The sequence below is a fragment of the Eschrichtius robustus genome, chromosome 20 (genome assembly GCF_028021215.1).
Source record: "Eschrichtius robustus isolate mEscRob2 chromosome 20, mEscRob2.pri, whole genome shotgun sequence".
Classification (NCBI taxonomy): domain Eukaryota; kingdom Metazoa; phylum Chordata; class Mammalia; order Artiodactyla; family Eschrichtiidae; genus Eschrichtius; species Eschrichtius robustus.
In genome coordinates this window covers 7,987,043-8,011,834 of record NC_090843.1, presented here as the reverse complement: position 1 = coordinate 8,011,834, position 24,792 = coordinate 7,987,043, and the positions used below count along the sequence as shown (strand labels likewise).

The 24,792-nt window shown below is 43.7% G+C and overlaps 1 protein-coding gene and 1 pseudogene across 2 annotated transcripts in view; one reads left to right on the top strand and one right to left on the bottom strand.

Annotated features, from left to right (window-relative positions):
* Nucleotides 1-1,855: 1,855 nt before the first annotated feature.
* Nucleotides 1,856-24,792, top strand: part of RNF157 (ring finger protein 157) — a 78,748-nt gene continuing 55,811 nt past the window's right edge. For both annotated transcript variants that reach the window (XM_068531092.1, XM_068531091.1), the window contains exons 1-2: nucleotides 1,856-1,980; nucleotides 21,323-21,441. In XM_068531092.1, coding sequence (XP_068387193.1) covers nucleotides 1,893-1,980; nucleotides 21,323-21,441 — 207 coding nt within the window. In that variant the 5' untranslated portion in view covers nucleotides 1,856-1,892. The remainder of the gene's footprint in view (nucleotides 1,981-21,322; nucleotides 21,442-24,792) is intronic.
* Nucleotides 9,766-10,190, bottom strand: LOC137754942 (NHP2-like protein 1 pseudogene; annotated as a pseudogene).

The window sequence follows — 24,792 nt, the reverse complement described above, 5'->3', positions numbered from 1 at the left end:
CAACTGATACGCTTGGGGAGTGTTATCCAAGATGGGGAATGAACCCGTTTCCCAAGCTCAGAGCAGGCTGAGATGGGACAAGAACAGATCCTTGCAAGCAACGGGATGGAGCTGCCTGATTGAGCCACATCCTGCCTGGCTCTGGCTGGGACAAAGAAACCTGAAGACGTGGGTAAACCCAATAAGGGCATGGTGCCCCCTTTACCAAATGCTGAGGGCAGGAAGGACAAAGTCTTCTGAACAGAGTCTAAGATTATAAGACGTTTTACTCTGCGATGTGCTGAAGGTCTTCTGCTTTGAGGCGGTTCTAGATGACTTGTATTTTCCCTTTACCCAGTAGTTACAAGGTGGGCCTATGTGTGGTGAAAGGAGTATCCAGGAGGTCCCTTCCAAAGGTATGTCCAAAAGCCTTCTAGTGATGAGGGTCGAGGGCTCGGGGGGAAGGCTCTGAACTCCTCCAGGGAGACCTGGTACTTGGGAGAGGCTGACCATCCGCTCGTCTGGGCCAGGGGCTTGCCCTGTCGCTCAGGCCCTCCTCGGCATCAGTCGAAAAAAATGACAGGGGTGTGTTCCTGCCGTCCTGGGGACCTTGGAGAAAACCAAGGCAATTGGGCATCAGTATCATTCTCACCAGGTCTGAAGCTGAAAAGAGGGCGATGAAAAGTACAAAAGACAATCAGGAAAGAGACTCTATGGTATGGCTTTGCAAACCTAATCCAGGGAACTCGAGGCCCCAAACTGTACTGTGTGTAGAGACCCTCTTGAAATCATGTTCTAGCAGTTGAAGTTCTTGCTCATCAGTCCACCCTCTCAGAAAAAAACACCAGGCCCACACACACAAAAAATAAAAGGTCTAAAACACGAATGTCTGTAATTAAGCTCTGGAGGGACGTCTTCTGCCTGTCCAAGCGTCCCACTGTTGTTGGGTGTGTGCTCTCATCCAGAGGAGCCCCTGCTCTGCCTGGCCCACTCGCGTCCCACTGGGTTGACTCTCCTTGCTCGCAGGTCTTTCCAAAGTTTCCGAAAGGTGCAGTCCGGGGTTGAATGTCTTGATCTTACTTTGGCTTGGTGGTCCCCTAACTTCAGGGCTACATGACCTGCCCAAGGGACCCATAAACAGAGAACATGTATAGCTTTCTGCGCTTTGAAAGGAGCTAAGTGACAGGGATGGCGACCTCGTCCTAGCGGGTCCCCAGCACTCACCAATCTGCCCGCCCCCTGGGAGCCCATGCTCTGGGGGCGGGAGCCCACCCGAACTGCCCCGTCTGGGGGACTGGGGGCGCCCCTCTGCGGGGTTTCTGACCATTGGCTTTGGCAGATGCTGAGGGGTGGGGCTGGAGAAGGCTTCCTCCGGGCCGGGAAGCCGCGTGCGCCTTTCGGATGTTGGGGGACAATGGTGACCGAACTCCCGGCCTCGGCCTGGCGCGCGGCGAGGAGGCGGCTCCCGCGCGGTCACCTGACGGGGTCAGCGGGCTCCGCGGGGCGACGCGTCCTCGGCCCCTTCAGCCCGCGGAGGGCCGCGAGCCCCGGGTCGGCCCCGCGAGCCCGGCCGCCGCTCCGCCGCGTCCCGCTGCCCATTGGCTGGCGCGGCGCGGCCGCTCCCGCCCCGCCCCGCCATTGGCCTTGGCCGCCGCGGTCCCCGCGGGCGAGCCGCCGCTGACATCACCAGGCCTGAGGCGGCGGCGGCGCCCCCGGCCCAGCCCGCAGCCCCCCCTCGGCACAGGCGCCGCCGCGGGGCCCGGCGGAGGATGGTGCGCGGCGTGCCGGGGGCTCCCCGCCGCCAGAGCCGCAGCACCGAGGCGGAGCCGTCCGCGGCCGGCAGCCGACCCCCGCATCGGGCGCGGGGCGAGCGGCCGCGGTGAGGCGCCGAGGGCGGCGCGGGCGCAGCGGCCATGGGGGCCCTGACCAGCCGGCAGCACGCGGGCGTGGAGGAGGTGGACATCCCGTCCAACTCCGTGTACCGCTACCCGCCCAAGTCCGGTGAGCACGCCCCGGGGCCGGGAGGAGGTCGCGGTGCTCCCGCGCGAGGGCTCCGGGCGTCCCGGGGACGCAGAGGCCGACGTCGCTGCAGAGCGATCTCGGAGGGTGGGAGGTGTTGGAGGAGGTCTGGAGGGGTGCTTTAGGGCCCTTGGCCGGGTCGCCGGAGTGGGCAGCCCTGCCGCCGGGGGACGGGAGCGACCCCCACGCAGTCGGTCCTGTGACAGAGACGTGCGCTCGGGACACTGCGGCTCCCGAGGGGCGGGGTGTCCGCGGCGCAGGCCGGGTCCCCGCTGGCCGCAGCGCTGCGTCCCTTCCTTCCCGCTCGGTGGCCTGTTCCCCTCGGGAGCTGAGGGTTAGGTCAGGCGGGCTTGGCATCCGAGGCAGGCGCCTGTGCCAGGTGCTGGCCCTGGTGGCCTCCGGAGAGGGAGGGACAGACACAGGTTTGAATTAGGTTTCTCAGGGGAAAGCTCCCGTCGCCTGCTGGAGGATGGAGGCCGAAAATGCGTTGGCTGTACTGGTGCTTTTTAAGAGGCTGTCAGAAGAAAGAAGGTGTTTAACAGAAATGTTAGGGAATCTAGTATCAGAGGCACTCGGGTTGCCGCTTTGCCAAAGTAGTGGCAAGCCTGGTTTTTGGAATGAGGGTAGCTCTGGGACAGGGCACAGGTATTTAAAATGTAGAGAAGTATTATGTTTGTTTTCAGAATCATTGAAAAGATAAATGTCTCCAGCCTCTGGTTTGTAGCATAAATATTGGAAGTGGAGGAGAATTTTGACAGCACAAGAGAGGCTGACTAGGGGATTGAGTACCAGCCAATTCTGAACTGCTGGCGCATGACCTAAGTCTCTGCTCTTTATTTTTCCTTGCTTTTCTCAAGACTTCTGGGGACCCATGGCTATCATCTTCTCTTTGGCTTAGGACCTGATGAGGATTTTCGTGATCTTGGAGAGATGTCAGAATTGCAGCAGGAGGATAAAGACACAGTAATGAGATGAGCTGGTTTCTCATTAGTCTGTCCAGTTTGTGCCAGCCGGAAGTAGGGACCAGACAATGAACCTGCACCCTGCAGAGTGTCTGCCAGAGCTGTGTTGCTCACTGATCTGTGCCAGAGAGTGAATCCTTGCAGAGATGAATGTGCTTAAGAGCTGCTTTAGAACAGTCTGAGATAAAGCCGTGCATCATTAGTGTTTTAATAAAGCTCTAGCTGATTATGACTGTATGAAACCAGTGCTAAAGGAAGCATGCATTTTGCTTTTTAGTAGACAAAAATATGCACAAGTATTGTGGATTTTTCTTTTCTGAAATCACTTACCCTTTATTGCTCAGAATATGGAGCAGGTTTTGCTGGCTTGGAGTTTGCAGTAGAATTTGCTGCCTCAGAAGAGTATTCACCCCTCCTTCACTTACGGGAATAAGCAAAGGTAAATCACTGGAAGGCTAGTCCTCAAAGGATATTAATACAAGTATGAATCTTGGATGATGATAATCAAAGGATAATGGACCAAACTAAAACTCTTCTTAACCAACACCCTCCATACCTACAGTCTTAAATCATCCTCTCCACTCTATCAATCTTTTAAAAGTTTTCCTAATGATAACTCTTTTTTTTTTTTTTAAATAAATAAATGAATTTATTTATTTATTTATTTTTGGCTGTGTTGGGTCTTTGTTGCTGCGCGCGGGCTTTCTCTAGTTGAGGCGAGCGGGGGCTACTCTTTGTTGCAGTGCGCGGGCTTCTCATTGCGGTGGCTTCTCTTGTTGTGGAGCACGGGCTCTAGGCACGCGGGCTTCAGTAGTTGTGGCCCGCGGGCTCAGTAGTTGTGGCTCTCGGGCTGTAGAGCGCAGGCTCAGTGGTTGTGGCGCACGGGCTTAGTTGCTCCGCGGCATGTGCGATCTTCCCGGACCAGGGCTCGAACCTGTGTCCCCTGCATTGGCAGGTGGATTCTTAACCACTGCGCCACCAGGGAGGTCTCTGGTAACTCATTTTTAATCAGAGCTTTTGCATGAGAGAAATCTTTGTAGCAAGTGGACGAAATTATGCATGTTGAAGATAAAACGCAGAAAATAGGAATCAGAACATTCATGTCCCAGTCAGCAAATCTTGGTGTACGTGAAAACATGCTGTAGTCTAGAGACATCTCCTATCCTTCATCTGATCTTTAGATTTACCTGACTCTTTATTGGATTATAGTATTTTATTTTTTAAAATTAATTAATTAATTAATTTATTTGGCTGTGCCAGCTCTTACTCGCCGTGTGCGGGATCTTTAGTTGCGGCATGCAAACTCTTAGTTGGGGCATGTGGGATCCAGTTCCCTGACCAGGGATCGAACCCAGGCCCCCTGCATTGGGAGTGTAGAGTCTTAGCCACTGGACCACCAAGGAAGTCCCTGGATTATAGTATTTTAGACCCAAAGGAACCTTGCAGAGAATTTGGCCCCAGACCCATTCATTTCACCGGTAAGAAAATGGAGGCCCAGAGAAATGAATTGGTAAGGCCAGGGTTACCCAGCAAGTTAGTGCTCTTCTTAGGAAAGCCTCTGCCTTTTTCAAGGAATTGAATTTTGAACTTGTCCTTGGTGGTTTGTGGAATGGAGGCTATTCTGCATCAGAATTGAGACAAAACTCAGAGGCCTGACTCCCGGTCGAAGAATCAGACTGGGTTGATTTTGAGGTCTCCCTATCTTGAGTACGGAAAGTAGAACAAAGCAAATAGCAGAGTCAGTTTTCTCCAGGTGACTAAACTGGCTGAGCTGAAACCGCCCTCTGGCTCACTGGAAAGTCTCTGTTACTCCATGGCCTTGGAGTAGTTGTTTCAGTAAGCGCATGGTCATTAGTCCCCGTGATGATGGTCACAGTGCCCAGAAGAAATTGCTTTTTCTTTCTTGTTTTTTTTTTTTTTTGTGGCTGCTTTGGGTCTTCGTTGCTGCGCGCGGGCTTTCTCTAGTTGCAGCGTGTGGGGCTACTCTTCATCGCTGTGCGCGGGCTTCTCATTGCGGTGGCTCCTCTTGTTGTGGAGCATGGGCTCTAGGCGGGTGGGCTTCAGTATTCGTGGCACGCAGGCTCAGTAGTTGGTGGCGCACGGGCTTAGTTGCTCCGCGGCATGTGGGATCTTCCCGGACCAGGGCTCGAACCTGTGACCCCTGCACTGGCAGGCGGATTCTTAACCACTGTGCCGCCAGGGAAGTCCCTCTTTTTTGTATTTTTAAAGGAACCCCTTAGTTTTGTATGCACATTGAACTAGAAACGTTTAAAAAGTATTGAGAACAGCCGATTTCATGTTGGAACTTGGGTTTACAGCTTTTTTTCTTTTTTCTTTAATAGAGATAGGTGAAAATAAAATAGCCTAAAATTATTTCGAATTATTTATTTTTTTGAATAAGTAATACAGTCACATGGTTCAAAGTTTAAAAGAATGAAAAGGCATACAGTGAAAGTCTAGTTCTCACTGTAGCTGTTCATCCACCTAGTTCCTCCCCATACACCTCCCGTACCTACGTAACCACTTTCTGTAATTTGTCCAGAGTTTCTTGTGTAAATACAAGCATAGCATGCTACTTAGACTGCTCTGCACCTTGTTTTGTATTTGTTTTGTTTACTTTCAAACATATTGGAGATATTTTTATATTATCTCCATATTAGAGAGGGTTTTTTGTTGTTGTTGTTCTTTTTTAAAAAAAACAACTGTGTAACATTCCTTTGTGTGCGCATGCTATCAGTTTTTAACATAGTCTATTGGTGAACATTTGGGAGTGGGTTTTTTTTTTCAGTCTTTTACTATTGCAAACAATGCAGCAATGATTAATGTTATACATATGTTCTTAGGTGATTTTTAGCTTTGTTAATAAATACATAAATATTAATCATTTAAATAACGGAAAGTATGATGGGAGTTTGTTTCTGTAGAGTATTTCTACATTAGCGTAGAAGGCTATTTATAGCACTGTTCTGCATTTGGTCGTGCCTTTGTAATGTTTTTTTTAATTAATTAATTAATTAATTAATTTATTTATTTGGCTGTGTTGGGTCTTCGTTTCTGTGCTAGGGCTTTCTCTAGTTGCGGCAAGCGGGGGCCACTCTTCATCGCGGTGCGCGGGCCTCTCACTGTCGTGGCCTCTCTTGTTGCGGAGCACAGGCTCCAGACGCGCAGGCTCAGTAGTTGTGGCTCACAGGCCTAGTTGCTCCGCGGCATGTGGAATCCTCCCAGACCAGGGCTCGAACCCGTGTCCCCTGCATTGGCAGGCAGATTCTCAACCGCTGCGCCACCAGGATAGCCCCCTTTGTAATTTTTGAGTTAGAAACCATACGTGCTTTTAAATCCTTCTCTGAGATCTTCACTTCTTTCAAATCCCACGATCATTGGTTCAGCAAAGTTAGGGCTTTGCTGAGGTGGTTGCTTTTATGCGTGTAGGCCTGACTTTTGAAAGGGGTCCCCATGTTGATAAGAGTCATTAGTTCTGTTTTCTCTGTCCAGGGAGAAATAGGCATACTGTAAGGACAATTTAATCCATTTTAATTCAGTACCTGATAAATCTGGTTCATTTTTCTCTTACATATTTGAGCAAATTGGAAAATAGGAGTAATTCATTTTGCTCAGGTGTTAAGAGGGAAACCTATTATAAAAATTCAGAATGGTAATCAGAGTCCTGAGCAGCTAAAATCATCATTTTCCAAATTTTTGTTACATTGGAGTACACATATGCTCGTCAAGTGGGTCTGTCCTAGGGCAGACCACGTTTCTAAAGCGTGGGTACTAAGTCTTTGCTTATCAAATAGTTATAAAGGTTTCTCTTAGCTTTTAGGGGCATCAGTTAAATATGTTTCGAAACCAGGGGCTTTCAAAGATGGAACTTACTGCAGAGTAAAGAATTATTTGGTTCTGGCACATTTTGATTGCTACGTTAACTAAAATTAAGTAGGTTTCTGAAATTCATAGTAAATACATTTAATACCATAAAAAATGTAAAGGTTCTTCCATTTAATGATGGAGTCATCAAGATCAGGAGTTCAAACGCTAGTATTATTATTATTTTTTTAAAATAAATTTATTTATTTAATTTATTTGTTTTCGGCTGTGTTGGGTCTTCGCTGCTGCACGAGGGCTTCCTCTAGTTGCGGCAAGCGGGGGCTACTCTTCTTCGCGGTGCGCGGGCTTCTCATTGTGGTGGCTTCTCATTGTGGAGCACGGGCTCTAGGCGCACGGGCTTCAGTAGCTGCGGCACGTGGGCTCAGTAGTTGTGACTCACGGGCTCTAGAGCGCAGGCTCTTCAGTAGTTGTGGCGCACGGGCTTAGTTGCTCCGTGGCATGTGGGATCTTCCCGGACCAGGGCTCGAACCCGTGTCCCCTGCATTGGCAGGCAGATTCTCAACCACTGTGCCACTAGGGAAGTCCCCCCAGTGGCTTCTTATTTTAACAAATTATTCTTGCTAAATAGGTGCTGAGCTCAAGTTTTTAGTTTCTGAAAGAGTGCTTGTGCTGGGGAAACTTATTTTTAAAAGTCTAAAAATTGCAGTCTTTAAAAACCATTATTTAAAAATTACTCTCCTTCCTGGACTTCCCTGGTGGTCCAGTGGTTAAGAATCCGCCTTTCAATGCAGGGGACACAGGTTCGATCCCTGGTCGGGGAGCTAGGATACCACATGCCACAGGGCAAGTAAGCCTGAGAGCCACAACAAAGAGCCCACATGCCACATGAAAGATCTCATGTGCCACAACTAAGACCTGATGCAGCCAAAACTAAATAAATAGATAAATAAAAATTACATTCCTTCCAAAATTTCAGTGCTTATCATCTAGTATCAAAGGTAGAATGCAGGCATACAGAGATAAATAAGAATACAGAATATACCATGACCAGGGATCTATCTCAGGAATGCAAGGTTGGTTTAATATCTGAAAAGTCAATCAGTGTTAATACACCATATTGGTAGAATAAAGAATAAAAACTACATGATCATCTCAATAGATGCAGAGAAAACATTTAACAAATCCAACACCTTTTCAAGATGAAAAACACTCAGCAAACTTGGAATAGAAGGGTACTTCCTCAATCTGATACAGGGCATCTATGAAAAGCTCATAGCTCACTATACTTAAAGGTGAGATACAGATGCTTTCCTGCTAAGATCAGGAAGAAGACAAGGATGTCTGCTTTTGCCATTCAGTATTAACTGGAGATTCTAACTAGTACAATAAGGCAAAACAAACAAACACATTTTTAAAAAAATTTAAGGCAACCAGATTGTAAAGAAAAAAGTGAAACTGTCTTTATTCATAGATGACATGATCCTATGTATAGAAAATACCAAAGATTCCACAAAAAAACCCACTAGAACTAAAAAATGAGTGAGGAACTTTGCAGATACAAGATCAGATCAACACACAAAAATCAACTGTGCTTTTATATACAAGCAATAATCTGAAAATGAAATTAAGGAAACTATTGCCATTCCCAATAGCATCAAAAAGGATACAGTTCTCAGGAATAAATTTCACATAATAAGTGTATGATTTGTACAATGAAAATTCTAAAATGTTGCTGAGATTGATGCTTTAACTAAAAAAGTTTAAAGAGATCTAAATAAATAGACGTTTCATGTTCATGGAATGGAAAACTCAATATTGTTGAGATGCCAGTGTTCTCCAAATTGATCTGAAAATTGAGTACATTCTCTGGTACAATCCCAACAGACTTTTTTGAAGAAATTGGCTGGCCAATTCTAAAATGTATGTGGACATTCAAAGGACCTAGAATATCCAAAACAATTTTGAAAAGGAAGAACAAACTTGGAGGATTTTCACTACCCAATTTCAAAAATTACTATCAAGCCATGGTGTGGTATTGGTACAACAAGAAACATATAGATCAGGGACTTCCTTGGTGGTCCAGTGGTTAAGACTTCACCTTCCAACGCAGGGGGTGCGGGCTCGATTCCTGGTCTGGTCGGGGAGCTAAGATCCCACTGGCTTGCTGCCAAAAAGCCAAAACATAAAAGAGAAGCAGTATTGTAACAAATTCAACAAAGATTTAAAAAATGGTCCATATCAAAAAAAAAAAAAAAATCTTAAAAAAACAGCATGTAGATCAATGGAACAGAATTGCAAGCCAGAAATAAATCCTTATATTTATGGTCAGTTGATTTTGACAGAAGTGCCAAGACAATTCAACAGGGAAAGGATAGGTTTTTCAACAAGTGGTTCTAGGACAATTGGATATTGACAAGCAAAAAAATGAACTTAGACCCTTTCTTCACATGACCAAAAATTAACTCACAGTGGATCACAGAATGAAAATACTACCCACAGAATGGGAGAAAATATTTGCAAATCTTATGGATGATAAGGGATTTATATCTAGAATATATAAAGAACTTGTACAATTCAAAAAACAAAAAGACAACCTGATTAAAAAAGGAGCAAAGATCTTGAGTAGACATTTGTCCAACAAAGATATACAAATGGACAGTAAGCACGTCAACAATGAAAAGATGCTTAACATCACTGGCTATTAGGGAAATGCAAATCAAAACTACGGTTAGATAATACTTCACATCCCCTAGGATAGTGATAATTTAAAAAACAAATAGTAAGTGTTGGTGAGGATGTGGAGAAATTGGAATCCTGGTCCCCCGCTGGTGGGAATGTAAAGCGGTACAGTTGCTATGGAAAACTGTTTGGTTTTTTTCCAGATTTAGCGCTACAATCTTTTATAGCCATAGAAGGTAGCTGGAAATACTAGATGCTAACAGACAATATGATACATAACCCCTGGTGTAGGAGTCAGCAGGGAGTGTGACAGAGACCACCTGTTTAGACTAAGAGCCTTTCAATGGACTGCTGGATGGATTGGATCTGCTGCTTCAGTTGTGAGCGTTCTTTGATGGTGACAGAACAGGCGATGACAGGCCTGGAGACCCCACCGGCTCGCCCCAGGGCCTGCTTGGAGCGCACAAACACACAGGGCGCGTTCTTGTCCTCACACAGCAGTGGGAGGTGCAGGATGACCTCCAGGGGCTCGGCGTCTGCAGCCATCACAATGAACTCAGAGATGCCTCTGTTGAGGGTTTTGGTGGCCTCACTGGCTCCTTTTCGAAGCTGCTTGTAGTTACGTGATTGCTGAACGAGGTCCAATAGTTTCTTGGTGAGGTGGGCATCTGCAAGAGGGTAGGCCTTCAGATTTACATCAGCCTCAATCACGGCTCCAGTTCCATGGTATTGTCATTGGTCAAGGAGCACAGGTGATGTCAGAGTTGGAGCCCTCACTGCTGCAGAAAGCTCTATGGAAAACAGTTTGACAGTGCCTCAAATGTTCATTACTTTATAACTCAGCAATTACAGTCATATGTTACACACACACACGTAATATATATATGCCCAAGAAAAATGAAAAATAAATCCACACCAAAACATGTACATGAATGTTCATAGCAGCACTGGTCATAATAGCTAAAAGGTGGAAACAACCCAAATGTTCATCAACTGGTGAATGGAACAGCTGATAAAATGTGGTAAATCCATGCAATGGAGTGTTACTTGGCAACAAAAAGGAATGAAGTATTGATATTTGCTTCAGTTTGGACAAAACTTGAAAAACACTGATGTTAAGTGAAAGAAGCCAGAGGCAAAAGGCCATATGTTGTATAATTCCATTTATATGACATGTCCAGAAGAGGCAAATCCATAGAGACAGAAAGTAGATTAGTGGCTGCCAGTGGCCGGGGGAGGGGGAAATGAGAAGTGACTGCTAATGGGTTTCTTTCTGGGATAATGAAAATGTTCTAAAATTAGATAGTAGTGAATAGTTGCATAACTCTGTGAATATACTAAAAAACCATTGAATTGTACACTTTAAATAGGTGAATTATACGATATGTGAATTATAGCTCAATAAAACTTTTTTGTTGTTACTTTTTAAAATATTTATTTATTTATTTGGCTGCTCTGGGTCTTAGTTGCGGCATGTGAGATTTTCGTTGCGGCATGCAGGATCTTTTAGTTGTGGCATGCGGGATCTAGTTCCCTGACCAGGGATTGAACCCGGGCCCCCTGCATTGGGAGAGTGGAGTCTTAACCACTAGACTACCAGGGAAGTCCCAAAGCTGTTTTAAAGATGGACCTAAATTCAAGAGCTAGAACTATAAAACCCCTAAAAGAAGACATAGGAGAAACTATTTATTTGTTTCAGATTGGGCAGAGTTCTTTGATACAGTGCCAAAAGCAAAATCCATAGGAGAAAAAACTGATAAATTGGATTTCTTCCAAATTAAAAATATTTCTACTTCAAAAGACAACATTAAGGAAATGAAAGGACAAGCCACCTTCTGAATGAAAATATTTGCAAAACACATAAAGGATTTACTTCCAGAATATATCGAGAACTTTTTACAGCTCAATATTAAGAAGACAGCCCAATTTACAAATGGACAAAAGAGTTGAATAGACATTTCACCAAAGAAGATATAGGAATGGCCAATAAATACATGGAAAGATGCTCAGCCTCCGTAGTTATTAGGGAAATACAATTAAAACCACAATGAGATAGCACTTCAAAACCACTAGGAGAGCAACAATAAAAAAGACAATATCAAGTGTTGGTGAGAATGCAGAGAAATTGGAATCCTTGTGCATTGTGGATGGGAATGTAAAATGATAACAGCCAGTTTGGAAAAGAGTTGGGGAGTGTCTTAAAAAGTTAGGGACTTCCCTGGTGGCACAGTGGTTAAGAATCCACCTGCCAATGCGGGGGACACGGGTTCAAGCCCTGGTCTGGAAAGATCCCACATGCCGCGGAGCAACTAAGCCCACAAGCCACAACTACAGAGCCTGCTTTGGGCTTACATTGGAGAAATACAAACTCCCTAATTGTATGTCAGCTAGGGAGTTTTACTGGCTCTTCAGCTCACCAATCCCTGCCTTCCTCTGTCTTAATGTCTCTTTTCCTCTTACCTCTCCTTTTTTGGACTCTTCTCTTTATTATTTCCCCTGAGAATAAAAGCAACTTACTGGGACTTCCCTGGTGGTCCAGTGGCTAAGACTCTGTGCTCCCAACGCAGGGGACCCGGGTTCAATCCCAGGTCAGGGAACTAGATCCTGCACGCCGCAACTAAAATCCTGCGTGCCGCAGCTAAGACCCGGCACAGCCAAGTAAATAAATAAATTTAAAAAAATATATTAAAAAAAAAATTAAAATAAATAAATAAAACAAATTACAAAGTCGTTTGAGTGCCGTTAACAAGCAACAAAAGCACCCATACTTTTGGTGTGCCATTCTCCATTCTAAGTAGCTCATGAATGTATATTCCAAAAAAAGATCAAGCTTTCCCTAAGAGGAGTTCTGGTGCCAACTCTTAAGATAAAATGCCTTTCATTCCACCTCCTTCCAGAAGAAAAGGTTATTCACTGAGTTTGAGGCAAAGAAGGGATACCCAGGTAAAAAGATACGGCAGGTGGTTAAAGATTTGGACTGAAACTCCAAAGAAAGATCAGAGACAAAGGTTTGGGAGTTGAGGATGGCAAAGGAGGGCCAACGTGTATTAATTGCCCACTGGGCCTAGCCAGCTGCATAAATGTTATCTTATTAGATCCCAACAGCAATGCTTGGAAAGAGGTATTATTAACTCCATTTTACAAATAAAGAAGCCAATGCGGGACTTCTCTGGTGGTCCAGTGGGTAAGAATCCACGCAGGGGGCCTGGGTTCGATCCCTGGTTGGGGAACTAGATCCCGCATGCATGCCGCAACTAAGAGTTCGCATGCCGCAGAGAAGATCCCGTGTGCCGCCAACTAAGACCCAGCGCAACCAAAATAATAAATAAATAAATAAAGCCAATGCTCAGAAAAGTTAAATGATTTGTCCTAGGTCACACAGCTGGTAGAAGGCGGCATCAGGATCAAATCCAGCTCTGTCTTAAGTCAAAGCCTTTGCTGTGATTCTGTGAGGAAGAGAGAGAGAGAGGAAGAATGAAAGAAAAGGAGAGGATGGGGCTTTTAGAGACAGATCCATGTTTGGGGCTGGGTGGAAAAGTGGGGCAAGAAGAGGAAGACTCAGAAATTAGTGTTGAAGTCTTCTGAGCATTCGCAAGGTGAATGAATTGTGGGGAAAAGACAGTTGGCCTGGTTGGTATTCCAGAGAAGAGTTTCATGCAGTGGTGGAAACTGCTGTAAAGATTTGAGGGGAAAAAAAAAAAAAGATTTGAGGAGTTGTTGGATGTGGGGTAGGAGTAGACAGAGGATGAACTGGTGGATGGGTGGATGGATGGGGGTGGGTGGATGGATGGATGGGTGAGTGGTTGGGTCTTAAGGCATGGCAGATGGAACTTGTTTTTTTTTTTTGTTTTTTTTTTAAACTCTTAATCTTCTCTCTCTTTTTTTTTTTTTAATTTTTTATTTATTTATGGCTGTGTTGGGTCTTCGTTTCTGTGCGAGGGCTTTCTCTAGTTGCGGCAAGCGGGGGCCACTCTTCATCGCGGTGCGCGGGCCTCTCATTATCGCGGCCTCTCTTGTTGCGGAGCACAGGCTCCAGACGCACAGGCTCAGTAATTGTGGCTCACGGGCCGAGTTGCTCCGCGGCATGTGGGATCTTCCCAGACCAGGGCTCGAACCCGTGTCCCCTGCATTGGCAGGCAGACTCTCAACCACTGCGCCACCAGGGAAGCCCCTGGAACTTGTTTTTGTATTTGTTTTTTTAGTCAGGGAGGCAAGACATTTGTAGAATGAGGCAAGTAGAAAGCCAGCGGAGAGAGGGGAATAGAAATCTTGAGAAAGAACGATGGTTTCTGATGAGATCTGGAGGACATAGAGGCAGTTGGGAATGAGAACCCAGGTGAAGAAGTTAACCTTGGAATGGAGAAAAGAGGAATATCTTCTTGAGACGGCAAGAAAGTATGAATAGAAGTATGGGTAGGTTGTAAGGTGATGAAACTTTTGTAATGGAGAAGGGTTTGGGGTTTTTTTGGGGGGCTGCGCTGCACGCGGCATGCAAAATCATAATCCCCAACCAGGGATCGAACCCGTGCCCCCTGCAGTGGAAGCACGGAGTCTTAACCACTGGATGGCCAGGGAAGTCCCTGGAGAAGGGTTTTGAGGGAGTGCCACAAAGGAAAAGGAAGACGGGTAGAGGGGTCAGGTTTGGGGACTTGAGAATATGGGAAAGATTTGGGTCCATTGATATGTGCCTTGCTCTAAATACTGTAAAGCTACAGTTGTTAAAACTATATTGTACTAGTTCAGAATAGAATAGAATCCAGATCTAGGTATATATAGCATGATAAAAAGAGCATTTCAAATTAGTGGGGGAAATGGAATAGTCAGTAAATGGTGTTAGTAACATTTCCTATTTGGAAAAAAAAAAATTCTTATCCCATACAGTCCATGAAGACAAATTCCAGATGTAAAAACAATCAAATAGAAAGAAAGAAAGAAAAAAAAAAAAAAAAAGCAGGCAAGCAACATAAACTAGAAAGAGTAGGGAGTGTTTATCAGTAGGGAAACAGTTAATTCAATCTGGGCACTCATTGGGATTACAGTGTAATCGTTAAGAGTACACACAGGCTCTGGAATAAAAATAGCTGGATTTGGGGCCTGACACTGCCTCTTACTAGCTGTGTGACCTTGGACAAAGTACTTAAACTGTCTGTGCATTCAATTCCTCTTTGGTAAAATTAAAGAAAAAAAATTAGTAACAGCCACCTTATAGGGTTTTGAGGGATAACCTATATAATACTTGTTAGTACAGCACTGGTATAGAGTAAGCCCTCAATAAGAGGTGGTTATTATGTAGTCATTAAGAACAATGAGGTCGGGAATTCCCTGGCGGTCCAGTGGTTAGGACTCTGGTGCTTTCACTGCTGGGGCCCGGGTTCAGTCCCTGGTTGGGGAGCTAAGATCCCGCAAGCTGCTCGGAGCGGGCCAAAAAAAAAAGAACAATGAGGCAATGAGGTCAATCCGTAAGTACAGACATGGAAAGATGCCTACAGCACATTAGGAGAAAAAGCAACATGCAGATCAATATGAGTAATATCCCAATTAGGTTAAATATCAGAATAGAGCAAAACAGAAAACCTGAACGTGTTTATATATGTATAGGAAAATCTGGAAGGCTGCAAACTGATTGTTAATAATGGAGTGACCTTTCATAGTGTTGGATTATCACTTTTTAAATTACGTACTACTTTGTATTATTTTTTTTTGCCAAAGACATGTATTACTTATATAATTTTTAAATTTTGTTTATTTATTCAATTATTTTTGGCTGTGTTGGGTCTTCGCTGCTGGGCGCGGGCTTTCTCTAGTTGCAGCAAGCGGGAGCTACTCTTCGTTGCGGTGCGTGAACTTCTCATTGCGGTGGCTTCTCTTGTTGCGGAGCACGGGCTCTAGGCACGTAGGCGTCAGTGGTTGTGGCACGTGGGCTCAGTAGTTGTGGCTCGAGGGCTCTAGAGCGCAGGCTCAGTAGTTGTGGCGCACCGGCTTAGTTGCTCCGCGGCATGTGGGATCTTCCCCGACCAGGGCTCAAACACGTGTCCCCTGCATTGGCAGGTGGATTCTTAACCACCACCTATAATTTTTTTAAATAAGTAAAAAACATGAATAACAAAAGCAGCACTGTAGCATTAGAATTGACTTGAACAGTTAGAGATGTTTAAATACAATTTTGTTACTTTCCTTTTATTTTTGTGACCTTAAGCTTAAAGTATGTTATTGAAATGTCATGTAGATGAAGATTTTTCAAATATATGAAAACGTAATAGGATTTCCATAGCCAGTTTTTCCATATTTTAATTTTTTCTTTTCCTTTTCTTTTTATTTATTTTTTAAAATTTTTCCCGTATTTTAATTTTGTGTGAAGTTATTTTTAAGTACAATTCCATTTTCTACAATAATCAAGGATATAACTCCATTGGTCCAAAAGTAAATAGGTGAAGATTAGTATTTTTCACTTATAGGCAGGATATCTGTCTAATTTATTTTACTGTGACCTCAATTTTTAAAAAAATACAAAAAGAAGGGAAGATTGATTACAGATCTTGCAATAAAAACTCCCAATTAGCATGAGATAGTGACTAAAATCCAAAATATATTTTGCTTCATCTTTTACTCTATACAAATTATCACAATTTTATTGATTACTCAGCGTCTTTGAATTTTGTTAGTTTTATAAAATATAAAGTTTCAAAAACCTTAAAATCTTTGATTTGGAATCATGCCATGACAATAAATAAATTGCTATTACCTAGAGGCCTGAACAGTTGGGTTTTTTCCCCTAACCCTTTTTCTGTAGACCAACATATTTCAGTAATATCACAGATTTGGAAAGAAAAGTTATTTTAAATTAGAAGAAAATTAGAATTTCTGTTTGTTAACATTTAGGGTACCCTTCAAATACAGAGTTGTAGAAAGACGGGAAGGAGGTTTAACTGCCCTTTATTGCGTGATGTGATAATACATAGTGGTTTGGTGGCAAATGTCAGAATATCTCACTGGGACAGACATAAATTCTGGAATTCACTGAGCAACATTGAATTTCATTGTGATGTTAGGAATATGCCCTAATATCTTAATTCACTGGGTAAATTACGTAAGTTAGTGAATTCTAAGATTTTTCTCCTTGTTCTCTTGCTGAGTAACAAATAGTTGTATTTTTCTTCGTGGATAGTTGAAAAAAGAATGTGAATAGCTCCTTAAAAGTTTTTATATTGATTACCTATTGAAATAATATTTTGGATATATTGGGATATTGGAATATCCAACATTGGGATAAATAAAATATATTCAAATTAATTTTGCTTATTTTTACTTTTTAAAAATGTGGCTATTAGATAAGTTAAAATTACATATGTGGCTTGCATTTATGGCTCATGGTATACATATATATATTTTTGGCCACGCCACGAGGCATATGGGATCTTAGTTCCAGGACCAGGGATTGAACCCACTCCCCCTACAGTGGAAGCGTGGAGTCTTAACTACTGGACCTCCATGGAAGTCCCATGTTAGCGTATTTTTGTTCAGTGCTGATCTGGAAGAACAGTGCTAGTGTTAATTTTCTTCCCTTGTAAGTAATTTGCTTTTTGTTTGCCTGGATGCCTTTTTTCTTTAATACCTTCTTAAAAATACTGAAAAAGTATTGTATTAGCACTGGTCATTCTGGGCCATACCTTATGGTTTTTTTTTTTCTTGATATTTATTTTTATTGTGGTTAAAAATACGTAACATTAAACTTACCATCTTAACCACTTTCAAGTGTACAGTTCATTAGTGTTAAAATCTCTAGAACTTTTTCTTCTTGCAAAACAAACTCTATACCCATTAAACACTAATTCCCCTCTTCCCCTTCCACTCACACCTTATGTTTTAAATATAATTTGGTTAAGAAATTATAGCCAACTAATAATGGAAAGCTTGCACGTTATCTACTAGTCATGTGTGTTTTTTCCCATTAGCAAATAGGCAAAGAAGTGTTTTAGTGCAGTTCTTCTTCCTCTGCCATTTCTGATTTTAGAGCGCAGTTCACACTAAGAAGCAAAAATGTGTGCAAATTGTCCAGAAGGCGTTTTTTTTCAAGGATGGTTAGTGTGTTTGGTGTTCCCATCTGCTGATGTGGCCACTCTAGGTCACTGTGCCCTGATCCACACCTCTGGGCAGCCTGGGCAAACAGGCAGAACGCTTTAGCTAGGCTGCAGATAGCAAGTTTGCTCTCTCTTTAGTCTAACTGGGGTTATTAGCGAGGTGCATTTCAAAGAGAGGAAAAAACAAAATTTCGGTTGTCTTAAGTTTAATTTTCCTTTTACCTGATGAGGCATTTCTATTTTAAGTGCGCCAAGGAAGATCAGCTTTTCCCAGGAACTTGGCATTGACGCTTCTCCTGAAATGAAAAATCCCCTTTTCATTTGTGGATTATTGACCTTAATTTAATTTAATTTTATTTTATTTTTTTAAATAAATTTATTTATTTTTGGTTGTGTTGGGTCTTTGTTGCTGCGCGCGGGCTTTCTCTAGTTGCGGAGAGCAGGGGCTACTCTTCGTTGCGGTGCGCGGGCTTCTCATTGCGGTGGCTTCTCTTGTTGTGGAGCACAGGCTCTAGGCACGCGGGCTTCAGTAGTTGTGGCGCGCGGGCTTAGTTGCTCCACGGCATGTGGGATCTCCCCAGACCAGGGCTCGAACCCATGTCCCCTGCATTGGCAGGTGAATTCTTAACCACTGCGCCACCAGGGAAGCCCTAATTTTAGGTCTTTGTATATGTGTGCTCTTGATTTCTAATGCCAGGCAAGGCTACAGTTAGCTCTACACTGCTTTCGGGATAATTTCTTTTAATGTCACAGCTCCCCCAAAAATGGCATTTCCAATAGAACACTGTCATCTTTAACACTTTAACCCTGAAGCCATTAGTGCTCTTCTCTTGCTAGGATCAAATCTCCGTGGATTTCATTGTCCCCGCATCCCTCACCTGACTGCTCCCAGGTACTGGAAACTCAGCGTGTCCCACGTTGAACTCAACCTGTACCACTCCAGACACCAAACCTGCTTCTCCCGGTTCTTTATTCATGATTTGGGCAAGCCATCCATCCATCAATGTAAATTTCTTTCCCTTTTCTAATTTCACCTAATGTATAATAAATGTATAATGTCTAATGTATAAAAAATATATTTTACTAAGGTTCAACAGTAAATGACAAATTCTTTGAGATGGCTGCCTCTGCTTATGGCAACTAGGCACCTCCCCTCTCTATAAATTATGCACATGGAAAATAGGGCTAGTAAGTGCTAGACATAAATAATTGATAATTAAGCTTTCCTAAATGATGAATCGCACTGTTGTATCACTGCAGATGGCTGCCCTGTGTGTTTTCGTTTTGATGGGCAACTTTCAAGGCTTCCTCAGTGATTGCTTTGGTTTTGGCTGCTATCACTCTCAAATAATGTTTTCCTGCTTGTTATTTAATTAAAGAATTGCCTCACTTTGTGGCGAGTGATTTTATCCACGTTGTTTTGTTTAATAAGTGTTTCTAGACTAAAGCAGCACCATGTGTAGAAAATCCAAAAAATGAACATTTGGTTCAGTTTTTCTGTTAGAACTTTCTTCTCTGTCTTCCTTGCTGTGGCTTCTTCACAGGCTGAAAGTGCTGAATCGCATTTTTTTTAGAGTTTGCTGTAAACCTAAAACATTGAAACATTTACCTGAGCCGTATAACACATAAAGAAGACTTTTGCAGGTTCATAAGTTCTTTGTATTAATCCAAGAACTGGGGTATATGAGAGCATCGATAAAGTATGTTATGGTAGGAGTCGTTCACTTTGAACAGCTTGCCTTTGTGGGAGAATTAGATTATAGAAATGTGGCTTAAGAAGCATTTTTTTTTGCTGGAAAGGGTGTGGTGAAAAGGGAACCCTCCTGCACTGTTGGTAGGAATGTAAATTGATACAGCCACTATGGAGAACAGTATGGAGGTTCCTTAAAAAACTAAAAATAGAATTACCATATGACCCATCAACCCCACTACTGGGCATATACCCAGAGAAAACCGTAATCCAAAAAGAGTCATGTACCACAATGTTCATTGCAGCACTGTTTACAATAGCCAGGACATGGAACCAACCTAAATGTCCATCAACAGATGAATGGATAAAGAAGGTGTGGCACATATACACAATGGAATATTACTCAGCCATAAAAAGAAATGAAATTGAGTTATTTGTAGTGAGGTGGATGGACCTAGACTATGTCATACAGAGTGAAGTAAGTCAGAAAGAGAAAAAAAAATACCGTATGCTAATGCATATATATGGAATCTAAAAAAAAAAAAAAAAAAATGGTACTGATGAACCTAGTTGTAGGGCAGGAATAAAGAGGTAGGCATAGAGAATGGACTTGAGGACTTGGGGTGAGAGTAGCATTGACATATATACACTACTGAATGTAAAATAGTTGGCTGGTGGGAAGCAGCAGCATAGCACAGGGAGATCGGCTGGGTGCTTTGTGATGACCTAGAGGGGTGGGATAGGGAGGATGGGAGGGAGGCTCAAGAGGGAGGGGATATGGGGATGTGTATGCGTATGGCTGATTCGCTTTGTTGTGCAACAGAAACTAACAGTATTGTGAAGCAATTATACTCCAATAAAGATCTATTTTAAAAAAAAAAGCATTTTTTTAATTGAAGTATAGTTGATTTACAAAGTGTTCATTTCTGCTGTACAGCAAAGTGACTCAGTTATACATATACATACATTCTTTTTTCTATTCTTTTCCACTATGGTTTATCACAGGATATTGAATATAGTCCCCTTTGCTATGCAGTAGGACCTTGTTGTTTATCCATTCTATGAGAAGCATTCGTGTAATCATCAGATTTGGAAAGTGTTCCCAGATGGAATGTGCAGTGTTACCTAAGCCTCCCTTGGTGACTTAGTGCCATCACGTCCTGGCACGGTTCTTCCTTCTATCTGGATAAGGCAGATGGGGATTCTGACCCTGACTGCTGATTGCATCTGTTTAGTGTAGAGTTGAAAATATCCCTGCCTCCTGGCTGGTCAAGGTGGGGCAAAGAGAGCCTGTGTGACTGATGTCCCTGTAACCTTGGCCATTAGCACTGCTAATGAATTTGAGACTAGGGTTTGTGTATGTGTCTGTACCTTTCATAGCACTAAACTTGTCCAATTAAACTACATAATCTATGTGGTAGTTGGTAGGTAAAGCCTGGGGCAGTATTATTTAAATTTGTATTTTCCTATTAAGCAATCATTTTAAAGCAAATATGAAAAACAAAGAGCCTTCTCTGTGGAGGGTTATGGAGGTATACACGTAGGTAGGTAGGTGCTGAGACTTCTGTGTATAGGTATGAGCTGGCTTATGAAAAATCTAGGCAAAGAAACGTATGTGTGTATGCATGCTGATACCTGCAGTTAAGATTCCTGAATAGGTGGAGAACAAAGAATACCCGCTTCCAGCGTAAGGAAAAAAATCAGGAACAAAACACATATATATGTTCATTAACATATATATATATATATATATAATATAGATATGTTCATACATTATATGTTCATGTGCATTGTGGGGCCTTCTGGTCTTTTGCTTCATGGTATCAGGCAGATCATGGTAAAGATTCAATTAAGAATGTCACAAGGAATACGGTGATCTATTTTATATTTGGTATCTTGGGTTCTCACTGCTATGATTTTGCTTATTTTGTGCCATTATCCCCAATCAAGAGAAGAAAATTTTCCTAGGGTTAGAAATTGCTCTAATTGTTTGTTGAAGGGTTAACCTTTTTTTTTCTTTCCGCATCAGCTTTCTCGCTTGGCTTAGTTTGACTGGTTTCTGTTTGATTTTTCTGTCTCTCGCCCTCTAGGAAGCTATTTTGCCAGCCACTTCATTATGGGAGGAGAGAAGTTTGATTCAACTCACCCCGAAGGCTACCTGTTTGGAGAGAACAGCGATCTGAACTTTCTGGGGAACAGACCAGTTGCGGTATGATTGTAATCCATTTACATCCACGCGGGGCTAAGTGGCCAAGTCGAGCGGTCTTGTCAAAATAAGTTTGTAATTGCTGGTTCAGCATGTTTGTAGCTTGGTCTGAGTTGAGAGGGGCCCTGGGAGCCAGACCGCAGCCTCTCTGATGGGTCAGGGTCTCCTGGCACTAGAGGCCGCCCCGTGGAAAAGTACAGAGTCTGCCTGAGGGCGAGGAGAGCTCACAAAACCCAGCTCTCCTAGGGATCTGAAGCTCTGCCTAAATGCCACCTCTGCAGACTGCCCTTGCCCAGCCCCTAGCTTGCCCTCGCCTTGCTTTTCGTTCTTCTTCATAGCACTTAATACCATATAAGCGTTTATTTCTCTGCCTCCTCCTGTTTATTATCTGCCTTCCCCATCAGAAGGTATGTTTCACAGGGCAAGGGCTGTCCTACTGCTGCATCCCAGCACCCAGGACAAAGCCTGGGACATTACGATAAGCCCTTAATAAAGATCTGTTGAATGAATGACTGAAAAAGTTCCCCTTGATATCTGATCTGCTATCAGACTGTCTCTCTCTCCATTCATTCAACTCATTCCATAAATGTTTATGGAGCATTTCCTCTGCACCCAGCCTGAGGCTTTGTAATAATCGCTTCCATATGGCTATTGAATGGCTGCTGTGTGCTAAGGAAGACCCTAGAGACTTCTCAGGCGTTATTCCTAATCTTCACAAAGACCCACCTGACAGAGGATTTATTACCAATCCCATTTTGTAAGCGAGAGAAGCGAGGTTGGGAGAAAACTGAGGTTCCGAGAGATGAACGGCGGCAATAGCCTTTCTGAAGCGCAGACTATGTTCTGGGCCCTGTTCGAAGTGCTTTACAGAAAGTTTTCCCAAAGTCACATAACTAGATCTGCCTAGCCAGAGATCCATAACCTTTCCCCTGCTTCTCATTGCTTCAAAATATCCTGCCTTTCTCCAGAAACTCCTAGTTTAGTGGGGCAGACAAAACACAGGAACAGGAAATGTTTCAATAGCGCTCAAGGTCTGAAGGGATGGGATTCTGTAGGAATAGGGAGTGGGGGAGGGGAGTGGCAAGGGCAGATGCTTCGGTGGTGGTGTGGAGAACGAGGCCTTGGAGGATGGCTGGGTTTTCACGAGGCGGGTGGGAAAGGGGCCTCCCGGGAGTGAGGTGCAGAGCACAGGCCTGAAAGCATTCACGTTTCTGTTGAATCAGCAACCATTTACTGAGAAACTACTGTGTACCAGGTACTGTGATAGGCGCTGGGGATACAAAGCTGAAATGAGCATGGTTTGTTCCTCCCCTGGAACAAATAAGGAAGCCAGTCTGGCGGGAGTGGACCTTTCCTGATGGCGAAACAAGACTGGAAAGGTAGGTGGGGACTCCATTACTTCGAGACGTTTTTCACTCTCTCCTGTAGGCTCTGGGGAATACTGAAGGTTTTTAGGAAGATAAGTGCCCTGGAGAAATTATTTTTTTGTTTGTTTGTTTGTTTTTTAGGAAGGTTAATCTGGTGATGATCTTCCATCTGGAGCTTTAATTAAAAAACATTGTTGTTGTTGTTGGTTTTCATTGTTTTCTTCCTTTCTTTCTGGGGTGACAATCCCCCCCTTCAACAGCTTCTAATTCTTAGTCCAATAGTACTTTAGAAAATACCAAGTCCTTCCTGCTTCAGATTCACTTACGACAGCTCAGACTTATCAAATGTCTGTTCTCTGATTTTGCTGCTACTACCTTAGCCATTAGAGTGGAAAGATCTTTTTTTTCTGATTGAGCCAGATAAGTACTCTTCCTCATTCACTGAGAGTCAGCTTATGCCTGGAAAATGCCCTTTCTTCTCACATGGACTCGCTGTTTGCGTCCATTTCTTCCTCCCTTTTTTCTTTCCTCTGGTGTCAGAATAGTTTATGTACTTTTAAAAAGTGTAGTTGTTTTGTGTTTTTTTTACCTTTTCAGGCCATAAAGATGATTTTATTTTATTTATTTATTTTTGGCTTCTTTGGGTCTTTGTTGCTGTGCGTGGCTTTCTCTAGTTGAGGCGAGCGGGGGCTCCTCTTCGTTGCGGTGCGTGGGCTTCTCATTGCGGTGGCTTCTCTTGTTGCGGAGCATGGGCTCTAGGCACGCGGGCTTCAGTAGTTGTGACTCGCGGGCTCTAGAGTGCAGGCTCAGTAGTTGTGGTGCACGGGCTTAGCTGCTCTGCGGCATGTGGGATCTTCCCGGACCAGGGCTCGAACCCGTGTCCCCTGCATTGGCAGGCGGATTCTTAACCACTGCGCCACCAGAGAAGTCCCAAAGATGATTTTAAAACAAGGGAACACTTCTTTAGGTTCATTTTGAGGTTTATGCCAGCTAACAAACCTTCGCAAAGTTTAACCGCCTTGTTTACACTTCTCTGTGAGCCTGTGAATGACTGAGCTCTTCCAGGAACACAGGAGGGCAGACTTGACCTTCACTTGCAGGCTCTCTCCCAAAGGAGGGTCAACAGTGGCCGTTTTGTTGTTGTTTTTAAGAAGTAATCATTAACTATGCTTCATGTGGCACAGAGCAAATGTTTTCAAAAGACATCGTGATTTCATGTTAAGAAAGCAAATCAGGGCTTCCCTGGTGGCGCAGTGGTTGAGAATCTGCCTGCCAATGCAGGGGACACGGGTTCGAGCCCTGGTCTGGGAAGATCCCACATGCCACGGAGCAACTAGGCCCGTGAGCCACAACTACTGAGCCTGAGTGTCTGGAGCCTGTGCTCCGCAACAAGAGAGGCCACGATAGTGAGAGGCCCGCGCACCGCGATGAAGAGTGGCCCCCACTTGCCACAACTAGAGAAAGCCCTAGCACAGAAACGAAGACCCAACATAACAATCAATCAATCAATCAATCAATAAATCTTTAAAAAAAAAAAAAAAAAAAAAGAAAGCAAATCAGGGTCACTTCAAAGAGGGAGGTAGAAGCAGAGAAAACAGAAGAAGTGTAGCACATTGCCCTTTTCTTTCCCCCTTTCTTAGTTAATAATAATAATAGCTAACATTTATTGAACACTTACTGTTTGCCAGGCCCGGTTGTTCTAAGCTCTCCGTACGTGTTCTCTCGTTGTGTTCTCACCCTAACGAGGAGGGTCCTGATTTGACAGATGAAGAACAAAGAGACACAAAGAATTGAAACAAAGATCGCAAAGCCTGGAAGTGACTAAATCAGGATTTGATCCCAGCAGTCCAGCTCCAGAGCCTGGGGTCCTCTGCCCTTTCCTGCTGGTCAGGTCAGGTGCACTCAGGACCCCTGCGCATGTCCTGTCTGTGAGTCTGTCTAAGTAGATCATCAAGTGAGGTTTGCGAGATACGGAGAGACAGCCATC